This window comes from Phoenix dactylifera, chromosome 2, assembly GCF_009389715.1.
Source record: "Phoenix dactylifera cultivar Barhee BC4 chromosome 2, palm_55x_up_171113_PBpolish2nd_filt_p, whole genome shotgun sequence".
Taxonomy (NCBI): domain Eukaryota; kingdom Viridiplantae; phylum Streptophyta; class Magnoliopsida; order Arecales; family Arecaceae; genus Phoenix; species Phoenix dactylifera.
Window position 1 is genome coordinate 13,763,055 of NC_052393.1, and position 21,623 is coordinate 13,784,677.

General features: G+C 37.6%; 2 protein-coding genes across 2 annotated transcripts; one reads left to right on the forward strand and one right to left on the reverse strand.

The window, feature by feature from the left end:
• Positions 1-1,340: 1,340 nt before the first annotated feature.
• LOC103716856 (post-GPI attachment to proteins factor 3-like) lies at positions 1,341-5,818 on the forward strand. Its single transcript, XM_039122719.1, has 6 exons — positions 1,341-1,451; positions 1,561-1,695; positions 3,775-4,045; positions 4,184-4,383; positions 4,490-4,677; positions 5,331-5,818. Exons 2-6 carry the CDS (start codon positions 1,604-1,606, stop codon positions 5,615-5,617), a joined length of 1,038 nt encoding a protein of 345 aa, XP_038978647.1. The 5' UTR covers positions 1,341-1,451; positions 1,561-1,603; the 3' UTR covers positions 5,618-5,818.
• A 2,992-nt stretch (positions 5,819-8,810) lies between these two features.
• LOC103716855 (cell division control protein 2 homolog A) lies at positions 8,811-20,647 on the reverse strand. The gene is made up of 9 exons (XM_008805034.4): positions 20,343-20,647; positions 19,971-20,028; positions 19,707-19,891; positions 14,670-14,790; positions 13,600-13,773; positions 12,992-13,155; positions 12,801-12,888; positions 12,501-12,554; positions 8,811-9,267 (listed from the first exon to the last, which is right to left on the reverse strand). Exons 2-9 carry the CDS (start codon positions 19,977-19,979, stop codon positions 9,178-9,180), a joined length of 885 nt encoding a protein of 294 aa, XP_008803256.2. The 5' UTR covers positions 19,980-20,028; positions 20,343-20,647; the 3' UTR covers positions 8,811-9,177.
• Between the last annotated feature and the right edge of the window lie 976 nt (positions 20,648-21,623).

Below are 21,623 nucleotides of genomic sequence, written 5' to 3' on the forward strand. Positions count from 1 at the left end.
ACCTCATAAAAGAGGATCTTACTCTTACCTCACAGAAGCGGGCAAGAAGTTGAACTACTGCACTTCTTCCAGCACCACTAGCCCCTGCTAATGCAGTTAATTTTCGGCAGTCAACAGTCAGGTTGATGCCAAAGGATAAGAGAACCAAACATCTGTCACCAATAGAGAAATGTAAACCTTATACCTGTATTTAAGAATCATATATTTTATTTTTTTCATTTACACAGACGTATTTACTTTAGATTGATATGAATAAAATCCAATTTTATCATTAAAAAAAATAAATAAGTAGAAAAGTTTGAAATAAACCATATACCTCTATGCTTTAGAACCGAACAAAATCACCGAGATGTAAATGTTGACATCTAACCAATGGTCAAAGTAATTTTCAAAAAAAAAATCAAATTGATGATGGCCGTACATGAAATTAAAACTTTCAACTGAAAATGCACTATCTCTCTTGCAATACAAATAATGCAGAATTTTTTTTTTTTAATGAAAATGTACCATATTTTTATCTGAGATCTTGAACCATATATACGTATATATACACACACATTTTGGAGGATTTGGTATTAATATGTGAGCCAAAATTTTCTAACCACTGATTTACATTAAACTAATTTTACATTACTAAATTTGGCATTCAATCTTTTAAGATGATGATTAATTTCAGAGCCATCTTATCGGACATCTGCGTTACCCGGCCCTTAGCCAAGACACCGGGTTGTGTCTTCCACGCGCGGAAGCATGATCAACCTTCCTTCTCGCCAAACCACCATTGATCACCCACTGCACAGATCTGAAAGCACTCCAAAGTCCTGTCATTCATCCGCCGGCACAGTTCTCAAAGCTGTTAGTGATGATCCAATGGTGTTTTTTTTTTGCTAAAAAATAGGAGAGAGAGGAGAGAAAACCTATAGCAGTTTTCATTGGGCTCTCCTTCCACCAAGAAATGTTTCATGCGGATAGACATCTTTTACTCATACCATTTCCGATCCACGGATTACCCCATACGTGAGTACGTCATCCTAGCACCACCTCAGTACTGACGGATGGACTTCATCAGACAAATTAGACAGAGGGTATCCAATTTTCATATTTAATCGATGTCCACGTATTTCGAATATGCATCATTTTGGTAAAATTTTAACCCTCTTTCCAACCGTGCTATCATTTTTGTGGCGGTTTCGCGCACAAGATACACCCCTGTCCCGCTTGACAATGCACACGTGGCCCTACAGGAACTGCTTCCAAGACCCTGATGCGCACGGTACGTCCGTCCGCCACCTAGTTACCAGTTAACAGTTACCAGCCTGCGCTGCACAACCCCAAAAAGCCCGGAGGGACCCCGTGAAACGAACCCAAACCTAAGCTTATATAAAAGGTTCGAAATTTCTTTCCTCTCTTCCCCTCGTGCTCAAGAATCGAAAGAAAAGGAAAGAACTCCGGTAATTCCTCCACCTTCTCCGAATCTCTCTCTTTCTATATATAATCTATGATATCTCCGTCTCCGTCGCTTCATTCTCGCTTGGCGTTCTTTTCTTTGTCTGGTTCCAGTTCTTGATCCCGCATAGGCGTGTTCTCTTTTCGTTTGGGAGAGATGTCAGGCCGTTGGGTCTTGCTGGTTGTGTTATTGGGTTGCATCTTTGAAGCCATCGGTGCCAGCGAAGGCGACGCCGATCCGCTTTACCAGTATGTCGTCTTCTTGATTTTATTCTATGTCCTTTTTAGAACGGAGTTGGTTCCTCGTTCTTTTGTTTGGATGAATTGATTAAGAATATTTGTTTACGATCTCAGCTTGTTCTTCCTTTTTGAAATTGTTGTGATGATTGTATCTTATCTTTATCGCTGAATAGCTCTCTTTCCGAGATTGACTAATGGTTTCTTTAAAAAAGTTTCTGTTATATTGTGCGATATGGTTTCGATCATTAAAATGGATATGTAGAACATCCCAAGCTTGATAGATTGTTTGTGGCTCGGTGAAAGTTTCGTGTGAAGTGAGGAAGGAAAAATAGAATTGCACAGCATTAACTTTTTCATAGCTAATTTATTAACTGAAGTTGAATGTTGCAACTTTGCAAGATTTTTTATGTGAATCCCATGCCTCGCCTTTCCTTGTTCACAAAATAAAGACAGCTATCATGTTTATTAATCTGACTCATAGATCTTACGGTTTTCATTCAATTTTGCCGTTCAATTAATTTGATCCTTCTACAGTTCCAGAAACACTTTTGGAATATTTGTTTGAACATCCTGGCTTTTATAGTTAAACAGATGAGGTGTAGGAGATCACAGGGATGTGCGTCTCTTTCTGGTATCATCAGTGTCGATTTTGTTGGTGACTTATTGGGGATTATTGGATCATCCATCATTAACAGCTTAGTGGGGAATCATTATTCGTCTGTTTTTGGTTATCATCAGTTTGGTTGTTTTAGAATCCTCTAACATTGTTATGGTCAGAGCTTTCTTTATGTTCCGGAATTAGATTCACTATTTCATAATAGCCTAATCGTGCAGGTGGAACCAAGAAATATATTTTCAAGGATTTAAAATAGGATACTTTGTTTCATGCTTCTGCCTCTAATTGTGTTGAAGAATTTGATAACTAGAAGCATTTCTTTCATAATCATTGGTGAAAGATAGCCATGCTAGGGAGGAAAAGAAAACTTTTTGTGTGTGTGTGTGTGTGGCGAGGTGGGGGGTGCTTTAAATGTATATATCATCAGTCAGCTTCCAAACTTTGTGTCATATTTATCATTTTTGGTAATACTGATTCTTCCTTTTAATTTATAAAAGAATTAGTATGTCATGGAAATGTTTAGCTGTGCTAGGTTAGTAGTACCTATCTTTTTAATTGCTGCCACTCTTAAGTCTCATCGGCATTTCATTTATGCAGCAATTGAGGAAGCTCATCTCTAGTTCACCTCTTCCTTTCTTCTTTTAACTTTTTCAAGAGTTCATTCAAATTCAAGTTTATATGTTTAAGTACTTGTTTGGTGTCTTCATCGTGAATACAAAAGGAAAATGTTTAGCCCAGTCCATAGCCTGTGATCTTGGTGGTTGTAGTGGCCCAATCCACAAATCCTACAGGATTTTCAGCCCAATCTTGTAAGAAAATCCAAACAGGCCCTAAGTGGTGGTAAATAACCACTAGGTTTTCAAAAAAAAAAAGCTTGTGTATAATTTACAGAGCTTGAAACCATGAGTACAGAAAATACTGTGTCAACCGATTCTGTTGAGACTTAGGCATATTAAAATTCTTAACCGCGTAGCTCATCCACAGACAGAACCCCATATCAATTCGTTTTCCCCCTTTTACTTTATGAGTTCTTTGGTAGCTGTGGTGGTAGTGGTAAATGACTTATACAGCTCAGCTGTTCTGTAGTTATGGTGTCAGACTGCCACTGAGAGCACCTGTATGGTTTCCATATCTTATGCTGATAAAGATATTTGGTCTACATCACAGTAGAAATGAATATACCTACAAAGTATTGTTCATTAATATCTTTAATCAGAACTGGTGTTAATCATTGAAAAACTTATAGTTTCAGTGATTTTAGCAAGTCAGATCTATCACATGATATGAAAATTAAAGGATTCAGGGTCTTAGGTGATGTGTTGCAAGAATTTGGCCTTAAATTTATTTAATATCATCCATCTTGTTCAACTTATTGCAGCCTGCTGTGATGTCTCACTGATTTACTATGAGAATACTATGAGAAGGTAACAGAATTTCTATTTTTATTATTTTGACATTACTTGGGATGCCAGAGCCTGTGCGGAACAATGTCAAGAGACCGGATCCTTTGGGAACAACTCCATTCAATATTGCCAATTATCATCCGGTGATGTATCTGGAGAGAATACATTGTCTATGAAAAAGCAACTGTACAGTCTGCGCTTGAAGTGGAAACAGTGGAGATGCAGAAGCTACTGTCAATATCTTTGTATGATGCAACGAGAAATTGAAAGGGAAGCGCTTGGTCTCAAACCTGTAAAGTATTATGGCAAATGGCCTTCCAAGCACGTCCATGTGTTTCAGGTGGGTCATTCATTTAATTTGTGACAGAGATTCACTCCTCAATTTTTCACAATTATGTTGATGTTTTTTATGTTCTAAGTTTTCATGTTTACGTCCATGCTTATCTTTTATACAGTTATCAAAGCTGTTTCCATCCAGGTGCCTGTTTCTGCTGCCCTCTCAGCTTTGACTCTTGTAGTTCAGTTCAATGGCTGGCTATCCTTTTTCCGATTAGTATATTACAAGTTGGAACGCACGCCTCAAAGTAGGAGGCCATACTATGAGTTTACTGGCTTATGGCATATCTATGGGCTCTTGTCAATGAATGCCTGGTTCTGGAGTGCTATTTTTCATAGTTGGTGAGCTATTAAATTTCTTCTGTTCATGACTTGAGCGAGCAAATTTTTGAAGAATATGATAATTTCTGACTACATAATGTTGATGCAATTATCTTATATGCTGCAGGAATTCTGATCTTACAGAGAAGGTATATATCTCATTTGCTGTGGCTTTACTTGGATACTCGCTCATTCTGGCTATACTGCGGACATTTAATGTCAAGGGTGAGGCTCAAAGGGTTACAGCTGCAGCTCCATTACTGGCCTTTGTGACAACGCACATCCTGTATCTCAACTTCTACAAACTTGACTATGGTGAGGCTTTATCTGTCACTAAAACTTATGGCTGAGGTGCGCATTGTAGATATTCTGCTAAAAAAACAGTCCTTTGAGACCGTTTCCATGTATCTTCAACACTTGTTTCCATGTTCGAGGGCCAATTTGAAGTTGTGCATATCTGATCAATATCTGGTGAATTGGTTCTGATAGAAGGCTTTAGGTTCTTTACATTCCAAATGCCTTTTCTTTTGTTGTATTGCTTCAGTCTTGTCAAACGTAATCCATGATATTTCATCGCTCTTTCAGCCTTAGCAAAGTGATTCTAATATTCGTTTTGCACTCATACATGGAACACATTTATGTTTAGCTGCTTCTACATCATCAGTCCTGTTTTACAATTCATGAATGGAGAACCTTTTATTTGCTTCTTTGTTCCACTTGTCATGGGAAGAATTGCCAAGAAGAGTTATGTTATTGCGTCTGCTCTCCTAGTTAGCAATTTACTTCCACAACTATTTTAAGTGTGCAAGATGGATCTTAGATTGTGACTCGTAATGACCATGCAGAGCATGTATTATGATGCAACCTCTGGTTTAAATCTTCCCTCACTTGAACATTTGACATTTTAAGGCATTGACAGATAAACAGATACTTCATTTTGTGTTTCTTTTTTCCGAATTTTCTATCAGGGCTGAACATGAAAGTTTGCTTCACAATGGACATCGCTCAGGTAATCCTATGGGTGGTATGGGCTGCCGTAACTCGTCATCCTTCATGGCTCAAATTGTGGACAGTTCTGATTGGAGGCATCCTTGTCATGCTTCTGGAGAACTATGAGTTCCCCCCATCCAAAGCATTTGTTGATGCCCATGATTTGCGGCATGCTACTGCCATCCCCCTAGCTTATCTTTGGTGGAGCTTCGTGAAGAAAGATGCAGAAACTCGTACCACTGCCATCACTAAGAAAAGAAGGTAAGAAGCAGCAGAGACTGCCTATCATCCAATGGTGCCTGCAAGACATTGATCGAATCATATTCCAGCGCTGAAGTTTTTCCTTTGTTAATAGGTTAGCCATTTTTTTCTTTTTCTTTATTTAGTGCTGTTTCAATTTTTAACCAATTTGTGTAATTAAGACATACATTTTCAATCGAAATTGTTGGGTTCCATTCTGGAAAGAGTTTCTCTTATGAGTTTTGCACTCATAATTGCCCTATTTGATCGTCAACATTCTTCGGCTTTATAAGTTCCATGCTGACTATGGGCTTATATTTCTTTTTCCTGCAATAGCAGGTTTAGAAATTGGTAAACTCTCTCATGCGAGCCGCTGGCAGTAAGGGGTTACACTAAAAAAACACAGAGAACTTGTATTGTACCCTTGAATAGCGCACCCTTGTGAATCTCCCCAATACTTCTGTTCCATATAGTACAACAGACTTTTTGCCTGGATGATTGGTGCCTCACAGCCTTACCAAATGATGACCTGGTGTCTCAGGTCAAGGGAGTGGATTATCAGAATTGATTGGCATTAGGAATTACCTATTCTTTTGGAAGCTTTTTATTTGCTGCAGATCCTATACGTGATCCATTGGCAATGTAGAATGAAACCCATACTGTTTAAAAGACCCTGCAAAGTGCAGATGCTGCCTGGCAGTACGTTTGTTCTCTAAGTACATAAACCTCCTGTATTTACGTCAGGGGCAACAGGCAAAATATTGCATCTCTAAATGTTGGATGAAATGGATGGCCTAGGTGAACACACAAAAGCTTTGGTTGGTAAAACTAAGGATCCATTTGAGTAATCTAGCAAGATTGGAATGGATTTTCTGCTGGATTTGTGGCTTGGATAGCCCTCATGCATAGCCTATATCAACACAACACCCCCAGCCTGAAGTTTGCAGTCTCTCTTTCTCTCTCTCTTATTTTTTCTGATTTCCGCCATCTCCGTCTCCCTCCATCACCCATCCTCCACCTTCTATCTCTCCTCCCTCCTTTTGTTCCCCTACGCCCGTTCTCTCTGTCCTCGATTCCTATAGGAATACCCGAAATAGGCACTAGGAAAAATACGGCAAGGGATATCCAAACAAAGAACTAGGATCTATGTTGATCGGGAAAATGGAGAATATTTTGACATTTTTGACCATACGTGATACGATAATTATTATGAGAGAGTGATCCATCAACAATGCAATGTGGACATGGGGAGCATTTTGTAAGAGTAGCTTAAATCCATAAATACAGGGTGAAACCTATAACGCATTGTGATGGACTTGGACTATTACTTGCTCTAGAGTATTAGAACAGCCAAAGTTGCACCCAAGGTTTAGACTCAAACCTTAACTATGACAAATTTGATCGCAAGCTTCCAGTACAACCGGATGAGAATTTACTAACAGGTTAGGACTCTCTCACTCTCTCTCTCTCTCTCCCCCACCTCTCAGAATGATGAGAGGTTCTAAAGCCCAAACCCTACCTTATACACACACCTTCCACTCTACCTGGGCCAAAAGCTTGGTCCCTGAGTAGATGGAACCTCGTGCTTGCAGGAATGGCATACTAAGAAACATGATTCAAAAGAAGAGTCGATGCCCTTCAGAATTGATTTCCCGTCTTTGACTAAAGTGGCAAAGGGTAGTACAATCCAACCCAAAGTTTGGTGGTACTAGCAGGTTAAGAATTACTAGCACGGAAGATAGGCTTGGTTGCTAAGGCCTCTAGGGATGTTCTTAAAGATTCAAATTTACATCCACATGGAATAAGTGAAAATAATTCGTAAATTTGCTTTCTAAACACTCTGGTAATTTATGCCTTGTAATTTATCCCATAATTAGCAAGTACTGCTTGTCATTCTTATGTCAAAATCTTATAAACAAGACATGAACAAAGACAGGTCTCTCTATATGCACGGGAGCACGACGCGAAAAGAAAAGTTCGAGTTGATCTTCCAATCCATGAATTCATTTAGATCTTCCAAGTAATTACTTATTTTAGTTGTCAATTTGAGTCTTGTCTTGCTGCGTAAAGGTGCTGCAGCTTCTCGCTCTGCCCTGATCCTTCTATCCTAGGGGATGGTAGTGAATAGTGATTACAAATCCTGACATCCGTTATTTACTCGAGGCAAAAGCTTCACACCTTTTGATTCCGTGCCCTTTTTCATTTCCCGGCTCAGAGCACGTGGTGATGAAGCGCACGAATTCCCAACCGACAAAATCCAAAACCGTGACGAAGCACCGGTGCTCTCAGCAGGGAAGGGAGGGGCCGCCCGTCACCCGCATAACCCTCGTGAAGTGCACCAACAATAACGCTGTTTACGACACCAAGGTCTGCGAACACAACACTTGGTGCGGAAGGCAGCGGTGGGAAGATTAAAAGAGACCCGCCAATGAAAGAGAGGAGCGATTGTTATACGCTCTCAAATTGAGTGCCTGCATGCTCTCAAATTGTCTATTTTCAACCCAAACTAGGCACGAGTTAGCCCTCCGATCCAACTGCTCTTGAAAGCGATTCAGAATTAGAGAAGGAACTCGCTTGACAGAACCAAACTGCAAAATTCTAGAACTACTGCTCACAGCGCAAGACTCCTAATTCCCTGATTTTAAAATGGTTTCAAATAAAAGCTTATTATGATGGTAAGGGTCCAATATTTGTGGAATATCCTCCAGATTTCAGAAGCTCCCCAAGCTGGGTACTCCACAGATGAGATCAAGAGATCATTTTAATACTTATAAATCAAATGGTCCCAGAATAAACAATTTCGACGACACTATATAATATTTTAATTTCATTTTTGGTTTTGGCTCTGTTTGAAGGTATTCAGTTTAATTTGCTCCCCCAACCTAAATTTGGATTTTTTGAATTTTAAAAAAAGAAATTTCTTAGATGTTGTCAAAATGGGAAGGCTTCAAAAAATAAACACAAAAGCCGATAACAAGAGAAAAAATATGAATTTCAAAAATTTTACTCCAAGCATAAATTTTCAATTTCCTAATTTTAGGCCAAGTATGAGTTTAATTGGACGAGACCAACATCAAGCAAACTCCAAATGCTTGGGATCAAGCAAGTTCAGAAACCACCTTGATAAACCTTCTCAGCAAAGGTCGACGCTTAGAAAGAATAACTCAGTTTTCCTGCAACGCAATCAATAACCGTACTGCAAATCTCCTGCAACTTGATCAATAACCGAAATGGCATACTTTCATCACTAAAGTAGTGATACACAGTTGTTTGGCTGCAACTGGAATTGAACAGGGAGTTTTTGAATACCTTGGTCCTTCAAATGTGTTTTACCATAATTTCAGCACGAAAGCCAGAAATCTACATAGTAAATGACACTAAGGATATCCTCAAACCCGTATGAAGAAAAGAGGGGATGCTTTCATGCTATCAGAGGAAAATCCAAGCATCAGCTCGCCATAGAAGTCCAGAAGGCAGGATGAAGAAATGAAAACAAACGAATCACAAACCTCACAGAAATACAATGATAAAGCTGCAAAACATCTGATGTACTTGATGATAAAATGTACAGTGGAGAAGAGTCGATCATGGTACCAATCCAAGATCCTTGAAGTACTCATGCTCCAGAGCTTGCCGAGCTGTGATTCTTTTACTTGGTTCCAAGCGAAGCATTTTCTGACAGCCATGAATATCAATCAGATAATTAGCAACAGAACATCTTAAGTATAGCATGTTACCATTATTAGCAAAGTATCTCTCTGAATAAAGAAACGAATGGGCATGACCCCAGATGTCTAATTATGATGGTTCAACAGCAGGGTTCCAAAAGTGGTTCAGAATCGGATAGATCACCAACCTAATACTTCGGTTTCTTAGTGATCAGCAATGCATGTACAAGGAGCACAGATAATGGTTGTGATCATAACAAAAAAAATAAATAGATAGTTGTGATCAAGGTCCGCAAAACCGGACCAAACAGACCCGGACAGAGACTGGGTTGGTTCGCCTATTAAAATCGAGACTGGCCCCGATCTGGCTGAAAAGGGCAAGAAACTGGACCAAACCGGCCAGAACTGTTTGGAACCAGCTGGTTCCGTTCGAACTCGGTGCAAACTGGAGTCGGCCCAGTTCGATACCGGGTCCCCTCACCCTTTTCTTTTTTTGTTAAAAGAAGATGTTGAGAATGCCCGAGGCCTTCCCAACATTTCTTCTCTGTAACATTTAGAGGTCTTCCGGCTCCCCCTTCTTCCTAATTTACAAAATCACACCGATTCAGTGCGATTGAAGGAAGATCCAAGCCTAAATAAAGTATGCTTCCTCTCCCCTATCTCATTCTCTTTAGTTTTTGGGCTTCAAAAAATAGCTCGAAATTTGCAAAATAAAAAATCATGCCAAAATTTTCGATTTCGGCTTGATTTTATGATATGTTGTAGATCTATGGATGATCTACATGATGATATATAAAATTTTAATTTTCAGATTCATATATTTTTTAAAAATTAAAAATGCATATTCAAATTAAAAAAGAAAAAAATATATAAAAAATATAATTCAAAAAAACTGTAAAATTAGAAGTGTATTTAGGGACATACAAGCTACTCTGCAGCAAAATTTGGTGTTTATTTATTCAAGTTTTGATGTAATTATGCGCGCATTGTTCTAGGCCTAAATTTGAAAAAATTATGAAATAAGTAACCTTTGATGCATGCCCACGGACCTAAAAAAATATATGTAGCATCCATTGTTGGGTTGTACATGGATCTGAGCTAAAATTAATTTTTTAAAATATTTACATTTAAAAATTATTTTTAATTTAAAAATAAATAAAAATATGTAATGAATATAAAAAAATATGAAAAATTAGTTGTCTTATTCGGATGGGCTCCTTCATAGCCGTTTTATCAGCCAGAAGATACCTCTCAGAGCCAAAGCTTCAACAATAGATCCGAGAGTGCCTATAATTTAGGACGTGTTCCTTATGGAATGAACATACAAGACTACAACGCTACTTAGTTAGAGCGGTGCGCTAATCTACCTTCTGACTATGCTTATGATCTGGATATCTACGAGAGGCATCGCCACTCGACGAGATTTTAGATATTGATATTATTTTATATTTAATGTTATACATTAAATATATGTAATTGATTATATTATTTTATATTTTTTATCTCGCTAGTTAATTTTAGGATATTCTTGTTGTTTCTTGTAGCATGCAACATCTCACTAATCATTTTATGCTTTGTATTACTTTAAAACAAGATGCATCATTTAAGCTAAACCAGAATCATAGAAACACCAAAAAATATAAAAAAAAATCAAATTAGACTTAAAATTATTAAAAAAGTTAAAAAAATTGATTACTAATTAATTAAACTTGAAAACTTAAAAAAAATGGGCGTGCTGGTTTGGTTCGGAACGCCCAAGTGTACCGTGTCGGTACAATACTGAACTAGTACCGTACCGACCCGTCCGCGGACCGGTATAGATTCCGGTACCGGCTCGGTGAACCTTAGTTGTGATCTCTAGCGGAAAAGCCGAGATTTTTATCCAGAGGGCGCGGTGCTAGTATGCGTTAGTAATAATTAACTTTAACCAATACTAAACAATCAAAGAGCAAATCTTAATTTTTCTAAAAAATGATTGAAATTAGTCTGTTGTTGATAAAAGAAAAAAAAGCGAAATAAAAAATTTAAAAGAAATTAATTATTTCTGAAAGATGGAAAAATAAAAAGTGGAAAAACAATTCCCTCCATAAAAACAATCAACACAAACAAGATGGCTTGTTGTTTAATAATCAATTAATCTGTAAACTCTATACCATTGGTAGTGTGATTTCAGAGGGAAAACAACAAAATTAAAAATAAAAATTAATTTTTCTATAAATATCATAGAATAAAAAATTGAACTAGAGAACAATATATAAGACTGTACATGTGTGTAACTCTTTTTTGTTAAGAATACATGTGTGCAAGTTAGCTTGGAAATTTCATAGAGTACATAACACCATATTACACACCAAAAGATAAATCATCAAAAAAAAAGTAAGGAAGAGCTCACTATTTATCCAAATTGGGCTCAACTAGTTTGTTGAATTTTTTATTTCCTCCTTTGCTTATCTTAGATTTGGGAATGGATAAAGATTTGATAAAGTGTAGGGCATGGAAAGAATTTTATGCGTGCGGGGAACAGCATGACCTTGGACATCTGGGATTAATTAAAGCATTGCACTGTGGATGACTGGCATGAATGAAAAACATCCCACAAATTTTAACTAGAAGAGTAAATTATGTATCTAACGAACAAAAATTCCACCGTGCAGCTTGGCCTTTTTCACTCTTTCGTATCAAACACCACTTTCTCGGGGGGCAAATGCCCTTGGACTCTAAAACAGTAAAATGCAAAAATTTAAGGCACACACAGTTGCTCCCCCTTGCTCCGGCCATGGTGACTGCAAGATTACAATCTTATCAAATGTATGCTAGATGACAATGGGACTCCCACTTTTGGTTCATAAACTTTTCTTGTCTCTCTTACATGAAGAGAGAAGAAATATCTAAGTTGAGCTAGAGTACATTTATTATTTACAAACATGACCTTATATATCCGGGAGACTATCAGACATCCGGTCAGGATTTTATACTATAGTGAAGGTGGTGGTGCACTCCTCAAAAATCTTGTTCAATTGCTACACTTGAGAGCTATCATCATTCAGTATTTAAGTCAATGACCCCATTTGGACTGCATAAATTCTCTAATGCAATCCTATATTTTGGTATCTGAGAAACTGGCCTATATTTAAAGCTGGCAATTATCAAATGACAAACACAACTTCTGCTTGTATTTATATTTCAGTTAATTACCTTGGAATATTAACATATCAGTTCACAAAAGACGACATGACTTACAGAGAGTAGATCAATTCCAGCAGGTTCAAGATTTGGGACCATTGTTGCCAGATCCTACAAAGCATGTAAAGCAGAAGCAGATTAAAATTTAGAAAAGTCAATCCAATCATTTTTGCAAGTTACAAATGTCATAGTATCTGATCATAGCACAAGATGGCCCACAACCCAAGGTTACCACAAGGTAGACCAAACATGTATAATTTCTAGAAACTAAACATATATCTTCTATGATTTCATAATGCTCGTTGGGAGAATAAATTTTAGTCAGCATAGGAAAGCAAACACATCATTCTTTCACACCTTAGGAGGCCACTTGGGGAAAGCAGACTTGAAGTCAGGTAAGGAAGTGACCCCCGGCCAAGTTTCTTCATTTGGGGTGCCAAGTACTCTTCAAAAATATAATGCAACAAAAATAACAAAAATCAGTATGCTAGGTATTAGACCAAGAGTAACATAAAAAGTGCAAATAAGCATGAATTTAATAAAGACACCTGAAAATTTTAAACAATTCATCAATCTCGGAATCTCCTGGGAATAATGGTTTCTGATTCACCATTTCAGCAAAAATACAGCCAACTGACCACACATCGACAGGTGTGGAGTAGTGCCGGGATCCGAGTAGGATTTCTGGCGCTCTGTACCAGAGTGTGACTACCTGAAAAGAGCACCCAAAGGAGATGAGTAAGAATCTTATACCACAAACAAAGGCAAGAATTTTAGAATATGCGAAATCTCCATAGAAACATAATTAAACAGTCATATGTACATATATATATACATCCATGTATGTCCCTGCACGTGCATGCAAATGCATTTGCAAGGAATAAAAGGTCAGACTCCTAAAATGCACTCATAAAAAAAAAACATCTACAACAGAAAAGGCAATACATGTAAATAGCATTTCCAGCAATGCTACATTAATTTTGATGGAGTTCGTTACTTCTCAGAATAGAGGTTTTCGAGAAGATGGTCTATGCAAATATGATTCACTCATTTATGTCAGAAACCAAGCATATGCTACTTACCTACATCTGATCTAATTAACAATAAGTCAAAACTATGGAAAAATGGCAAAAATATTAGCAATGGATAGAGTCACCTCATGAGTAAATGTCCGGACAGGAATGCCAAAAGCCCTGGCTAGCCCAAAGTCTGCAAGCTTCAAAGCATTTGTGCGGCGATCTATCAATAAATTCTGCGGTTTTAGATCCCGGTGAAGAACCCTATGAGAATGACAGTAGGCAATGCCACGGAGTATCTGATAGAGATATGTCTACAAAAGAAAAGAAAAAAAATGAAAGAGATAAAATGACCGATATATTTTCTACCATCAGTCCAAAATGCACTATTAATCACTATTGTCCTGCAAAGAGCCATATGAGAATGGCAAAAGGTAATGCCACAGCATATCTAAAAGAGATGCCTGCAAAAGAGAGAAAGCAAGAGTTAAACCACAGGATATATCTATGGTTTAGTGAGGAATGCATTATTAATCTCTATCAGGCGGCTCTATTTATCCATGAGTATAGATATATTGTCACTACCAACCACGTTAATTCACTCCTTATGCTTAGAAACCTTGAAAGATCTGCTGCAAGTATGTGTTTATGATTGATTTATGTACAAACCACCAGATCAATCTTGAGTTCAAGATGATTGGTAGCTGTGAATTTTCTAGATAAAATTAAAACAAAAGTGTCTCCATGAATTCAACATAGATTCACAATAATTTAAAGCTCAAAACTGACAAGTCATTTATTGACTAAATAATATTCAATTACAATTTTACCAAGAGAACTACTTTAGTGAGAAATTCTGTTCCTAGGACAAAAGACATTGTTCATTTTGGATATACTCCAGAAACCTTTTTTTGGGGAGGGTGGGGAGGTCGATTCTTCTAGCATGCTACCTCAAACTTAATGAAGAAGCATAAATTCTTTCACAATGTTAAATAAATAAATATAACTACAAATGATGACTCATATTAGTATAACACTCTACCATGCAATCCCTGCTGCGAGAGTTCTTAGAAAGAGAGCAGCATCACTAGACACAAGAACTTTCAAGAAAATTTATGGAACCATTAGATAACCACCAAAAAGTCACACAATGACGATTGTAAAATAGATCAACATAAGATGCATATTTATAAGAGGAAAAGGGTCTCACTTTAATTAGACGAGAATCTCTAGCAAACTCTGGACAGGAATCCATGTGCTTCTTCAAGTCCAAGTCCAGATACTCAAAAACTAAATAAATCCGTTTCTCACTGTGAACTACATCTTGCAACCTGTTATCCATAAACCATTTTAAGTATGACTGTAAATGTCAAAAATAAGAATTCAAAACACAAAACCATATAATAAGCTTAAATATTCAGACTTTTAAATGATATCCAGGATTCGGATGAACTGAAGCTTGTGAACAATGACATAATACCCAAAATTTCTTGTAGCTTATGAGTTGCAAGGAACAGCCAAGACAAATACAAAAAAAGCATCTTTTCTGCATCATTTTATACTCACTCAGGAAAGGGATTCATTATCGGGCAGGTTATGCTTATTTGAGAGGATTTTATCAAATTCAATAAATTTGTTAAATGTATGGCTTCTAGCCAGGCCTAAATTGAGCAGTGTAGTTTAAATAAAAAGACCCATAATTATGTAGTTAGCATATGAACATTTGACTGCAAAAAAAAAAAAGGAAAAGAAAAGTTCAGGTACTTGGGAATATTCTGAAGGTTTGGTCTGGAAAAGATTATGATGGCACCAGATGGTCAATCTTTCTCTTTGCTCTATAAAGGCTTCAACTTAGATGATGAGTCTTCCTGGGATTGTCATTGTCAAAGGCAGGAGCCTTCTCACTATACATAACTATAGCAACTAGTTGCAATTCATACAATTAAAGAAAAAATTATTGCTTATTATGCCCTAGAGATCATTGGTTACAGAAGTGAGGCCATAAACCTTCTCAAGAACTATACTTGTTGTCACATCCATGAATTTCTAGCTGCTCGTATATGTTTAGGTTGCAGGTCATTGCATTTGCCTTCTGAAGAGCCTTCCTCCTTTAAGTTTACTAGGCAGTACTTCAAAATTAATGCAGTTCTACGTGACCATTGAAGCCCACTGACACAAACTCCAACTCAAGCCTATGGTACGTTGACTTTAGAAAAGATCTCCAATCTCCCATATATCATCTGCTTCTTCTGGCCTGGAGATATGAGAGCCAACCAGCTGATTCACACAGCTAGAAGGGTCTTTAGTATTCAGATCTCCTACTAAAATGGAGACTCTCCCAAGTTCCTAACACTCTAATCCATAAAACATAAGTCTCCAACCTTGATTCTTGCTAATAAATTTACGGATTCACTGGAAGATCAAAAGGGCTGATACCCTTCTAAGCAATAATCAGGTTAGTCAAGAAAGAGACCAACTAAATACCCTAACCCATTCTGCTAGTTAAATTACACTTAACCATAAGTGGAATAGATAAACTCTACCTTGTAGATTCTTAAACTAGTTCTATGTTTTGGCTGATATCAATATTCAATGTTATAGGTAACATATAACATAATAATTTTGGGTACTTTTCCATTTTTACATGGATCAGGCCCCACATCACCTACTATGGCTATATTGACCTGTAAATAACACTGTGGGACTTATACATTACCATTTTCTGAGATGCTGGGGAGTTTTTGGTTTTCAAATAGAAATTAAGGGCGGACACATGTCAAGGATGCTTTGTTATGGATTCACCTCAAATTGCCAAAATTGCACATAATAGAATTTAGAGCTATTGATTCACATGTATCTGGATACACATAATATCATGATTCCATAATATAAATGTTTTAATTCATACTACCTTTTTCCCTTAAACTTTTTCTTCAAAAAGGCAGATGCAACATAGGAAATTTATAATCAATCAAATGATCAATACAGAGAAGACATAACTGATCCCTCTATACCCCTAGGTAAGGAAATCCCCGTAGAGCCCCTCCCGCCCTCAATAGTGAGTAAAAATTAAAACAACCAGTGTTTTCTCCCAATTAGTTATAGATCAGAAAGCTGTGAAAGAAGGGCGTTTGAATTGAAATCCTAAAATTATAAGTCCAAGGCACCTAAAGCAAGTGACAAGATCCTGTGAACCACAATTCAATCAGTTTCAAGTTCCGGAATAGGATTAGTTAGTCTGATCAATGAATGCAACTCCATTTCTTTATTCTGGCCATGAATAATGGCTTGACCTTAGATACTAGAACTGCATCTTTCAATTCCTCTTCTTTTTCTTAGTTGCCATGCAATTGAGCAACCCTGAGGCCAAAATATGGCCAAAAGAGTCATAAAGTATGTGGAATTTTTGGCCAAAACATGGGGCTTACAAAAGATCACCACATTCATAAGCAATCTTGCTCTTATGAAAGCACCTTCTCCACATTGTATGATGTTGATTCAAGTGTCAAAGTGTGACCGTAAAATTTGAACAACTTAGACAATTGGCATTTAGTTTGATATCCAAACTTGACCAAGTTATCTTCGGACAATATGACAGCCATGTAAATTAGATCTGATGAGTGGCAGTACCCCACTTAATATAAGGTGTTGCACTTTGATGGCCCTCATTTATCGTGTGATGGAGAATCGGTCAAACTACAAAGTCCCTTTACTACCACAGATCTATTCCCCTACACTTGGGTCACACTATAACAAAAATAGGCAACAACTTAACAATGAAGAAATTACAGCTTCAACACTCTCAAATCAGACACCAAACAACTTTAGCCCATATAAGAAGATATTGATTCAGAGAAGAAAAACACCAGATAATATTAGGATAACATTAAACCAACAGCAGCCTCCTGACACAAGAAATTCCATCTAGAGTGTTAGTAAATATATTGTTATGACTTCGTTATATAATCTCATCAGGAAAGTAAAATCAAGAGCAACTTATCAATACAATGAAATCACCAAAAGCTTGGTTCTCCTGTCTCACTTTATATAGCAATTCAAGTGCAATAAAACTTTTGGCTGGATCTTGTTTTCTTTGTAATATAGTAAGACTTGTTTATTTGATATAGCGCTCCCAAAATCAATAGTTTCCAATATATCCTAACTGCTATCTCTCATTCTCCACAGCAGCAAAGATTCTAAGTTCCAACTGCCTTGCCACATCTCATTATACTTCTAAAAGTACAAAATCAAGTCAATTATTATCCAGTACTGGGGCCAGCTTTATTCCATGAATACCTGCTTAGAGAATGACATCATAAAACCAAATCTTCTTACTTTGCAACCATTAGTCTAGCTGGCCCATGTTTTTCCACCTTAATAGTGTTGATAACTGTCCTTTTACAACAGGAAACTCCCTAGTAATCTTTGTGATGCTGGACAGAGTGACAGAATCTACTGGACTTAGAAACAGCAGAAATATACTTCAACATGGTCCAACGTTCTGTAATCCATCAATCTCTTTATCTACAAACTTATAAAACCAACATACCAGGTCATAGCAATGTGATTCAGGCAGTAATTTCTGAAAAAATGCCAGGCGCATGATTCATAATAATTTGCTCACTGGAAGGTTAATTCTCAGAATTTAATTTTGACCGCAAATTCATCAGAAAGTTGAGGGGAAGTGACCCGGAGGGAGGGAAAATACCTGCAATTCTTAATTAGAATTTGTTCATGGGATTATTCAAAGCATGAAATTAAGCTTAAAAAGACTAGCTACACTACATCCTTTGTAATTCATTAACATGTATATATGTACATATGTATCCTTTGTAATTCATTAATATATGTACGTACGTACGTACGTACGTATGTATATACATATACTCATGATATTCATGTATGAACCTACTTTGAGATTATAATAATTGAGGTGGGGAAAGGAATAAAAGCAGTACTTGCACCCTTGAGTAAGCAACAACGGGTAAGATCAGAGTCTGTAGCCAGCCCACCCTAAGCCATCATTTAGACCTTGAGGGGAAAAGAGAACACAACAAAGAAAAAAGAATAGAGTGGCAGCAGAAGGATGTATTCAGATCTCACTCTCAACATTCTTATAGTTTCCCATAATACCTACCTAAAAGTCAATAAAATGGGTCCCATCAATGACATCAAATGCGCATCACAGAGATTTACCTGATTTCCCTAAGTCTCTCTCTTTCTAGTTTATTGACCAGATTATGGTGGGACAAATATATGTCAGGATGTATAGCAGGCATAATTTCAAACCTGTCTCAAAGCATTTAGCACATAGACCCCCTAATTAGCACCACAACCCATCAGACACTCGATTTATGCTATCATCTATGACGTTTGAAGATCGTTGATCAAATGGACCAAATAGAATGACTCCCACTAATAGTCATCATCAGTCGCCCATCGGACCTCCTGAAATTCGCAGCTAATCAATATCAGTTACCAAAATTGATATATAGGTACATATAAATATAAGTCAACATGTCTCATAATCTCCCACATGGTTTGTTGATTTTCTTCCTAAAACTGTTTTCAAAAAATAACTTTGCTTTTTCTAAAGGCATTACAACTCTCTATAAGGCCTTGTGTCAAACTTTTTTTTTTTTACTTTTGACATTAAATTCGTGCGAGACCCTACAAAGTAATTCTTAGATTCAACGAGCAATAGACCAAACAGCAAGTAATGTCCTTTTAATACCATTTTTATGAGCCAACATACGATTACTTTGGTATTTACCAAGCAGATCGTTAGCAAATGCTAATCGAGACAGATATGATCATTGCATAGATAAGCCATCAATTGCAAAGACTTGAAATGCCAAACACCAAAAGTTTAACTTATTGCCTCTACCAATAAATGAATCCATTGGATGCCTATTCTCCTTTCCATATTTTTCAATATATGTGCTTCTTGAAAGAAGACTAGATCATCAAAGCTCTCTATTTCTGAAGCTTCTGATATCCAATGCATTTTAATAATTGCCAAGATTTATCATTTCAAAGCCATCAGAAAGCGCACACGTGCACACACATTCATTTATAGAGAGTAAATGATCCAGCTCTGCAGACCTCCCAAACAATTTATGTTTTCTTCACTTGATGTCCTCTTCTAATGGAAGTATAAAATTTTCACAAACTAAGGCAAAGAGAAACAAAGTTAAATTAGATGCACAAAGGAAAATCAAAAAAAAAATTGCTGGCAGAGCACTACCTGACTATGTTGTTGTGCTGCATTTCCTTCAAGAGGGAGATCTCTCTTATGGCTGTGCTGGGAACTCCCTCATCTTCTTGCTCCAGGCGAATCTTTTTCAGAGCTATCATCTCATTGGTCAGACGGTCTCGAGCCTTGTACACCACTCCGTAGGTCCCTTCCCCAATCTTCTCCACCTTCTCGTACTGCGACCAAAATCCTCACATTATCACTCAAAACATCACATTCTACTACCAGAAGAAGGGAAAGCACATTACTTCTAACCTGGTCCATTAGATCCCAACCAAACTCTACTGGGGCACGAACACAAGAAATCCAAAACCTAGCATTCCATAAAGGACAATAAACGAAGAATGTGAGTTGAGAGCAAACTCAACCAGACAAGAAACAAATCTAGACCGCGCATGCCGCATTCATCAAAAACCATATCGATCAAGATCATAGAAATCGATGGCATTTAACCAATTCCGATCGGCGAAGACAAAGCATTCGGAACAAAGCCCTAAAGTCCGATCAAATCCATCAACAATCATGTAATCCAGCGGATCACTTTCCATAAGCATTCGTATAGAAGGGGAAAATCAGAAACAACAAAAAAGGAACAAGATCGGAAACGAGGTGTAGAGAGCTAAGTACCGAGCTACGACGGAGGATCGGATCCCCGAGACAGCGGAGGAGCTGCCGGAATCGAACGGAGTCGGGCGTCGAAACCGAGGAGACGAGGGTTATTCTACTTTGTGGGCTTCGAAAGAAAAGAGAGTATGGGGACTGGGAAGAGAGCACGCGCGAGAGAGACACGGAGCTGCCTGAATGCCTCTCCGCCCCTCTCCCTCCCTGTCTCTCTACCCTTTTTCTTCTCCTATGCTGTGTAGCGCCGTCGCAGTCAAATATACTCTGTTTCTTTCTCCCTCTAATTGAAGAGGACTCCTCATTAGGCCCTGATACGTGCCGGGAGCCAACCAGGAACTCGAGGGCGGTGTTAGCATTTGATACACGAAACTAATCAGAGATGCACGAGTTGCAAAGAACACGTGGGCCCTGTTGTCATTTTGTCACCAAACAGAGCATATAATATATAATATAGATTCCTGAGAGTAATCAGTAATCGGATTCCCGAATGGTACACATCTATGATCTATCTATCGCCTTCTCTTGACAATGGCAAACAGCAACGGTGCATCGTAAAATCTTACTATAGATAAATGGGTGGCTTTAACTTCATCATACTAAACAGAAAACAAACTAAATTTTGTTGTAGATTATTGCATGAGATCGGCAAGACCCAGCACTCAGATGGCAACTTTTTCAGACATGAGGCATCCTTACAAATAGGTCGACGGTGAATCTTCTGAGCAAGAGAAGGATTTGTTTTTCTTCACACGAATCCATCCTTCATATAAATTCATCGTTGGATCATCCATCGATCGCTTTAAAATTTGTGCAGATAGATAAACGATAGAGTTCTAAGACATCGCTTATGCAAGAGAGACATTTCCCCCCAGAAATAGAAGGAAAGGCTATAAAAATTTTGATATAGGGCATGCTAGATGGACAGTTTGTATTAAATTATCTGTTTTTTTAAAAGAAATAATAATATTATAGCCATTACAACAGTTTTAGCACATCCCCACATGATAAATGGGCGCTGCCATGTATACTCCAGTGCATAAATGGGATCAGCACCAAAAGGTGCCCATACAAGATGGATAGATGAATTAAAAGAGGCTCTAACACCTAATTTTACATGCACGGATTCATGAAAAACAAGATCCAAGTATGTGATAGGGTACGCACTGAGATACAACAAGCATCATCCAGTATAAGTATATAATAATGGATAAAAAAGACAATAGCCATCATAACATGTCACTTAGTGCTAAAATAATCATTTACAATGAAAGGAGGACCCCTACTTTA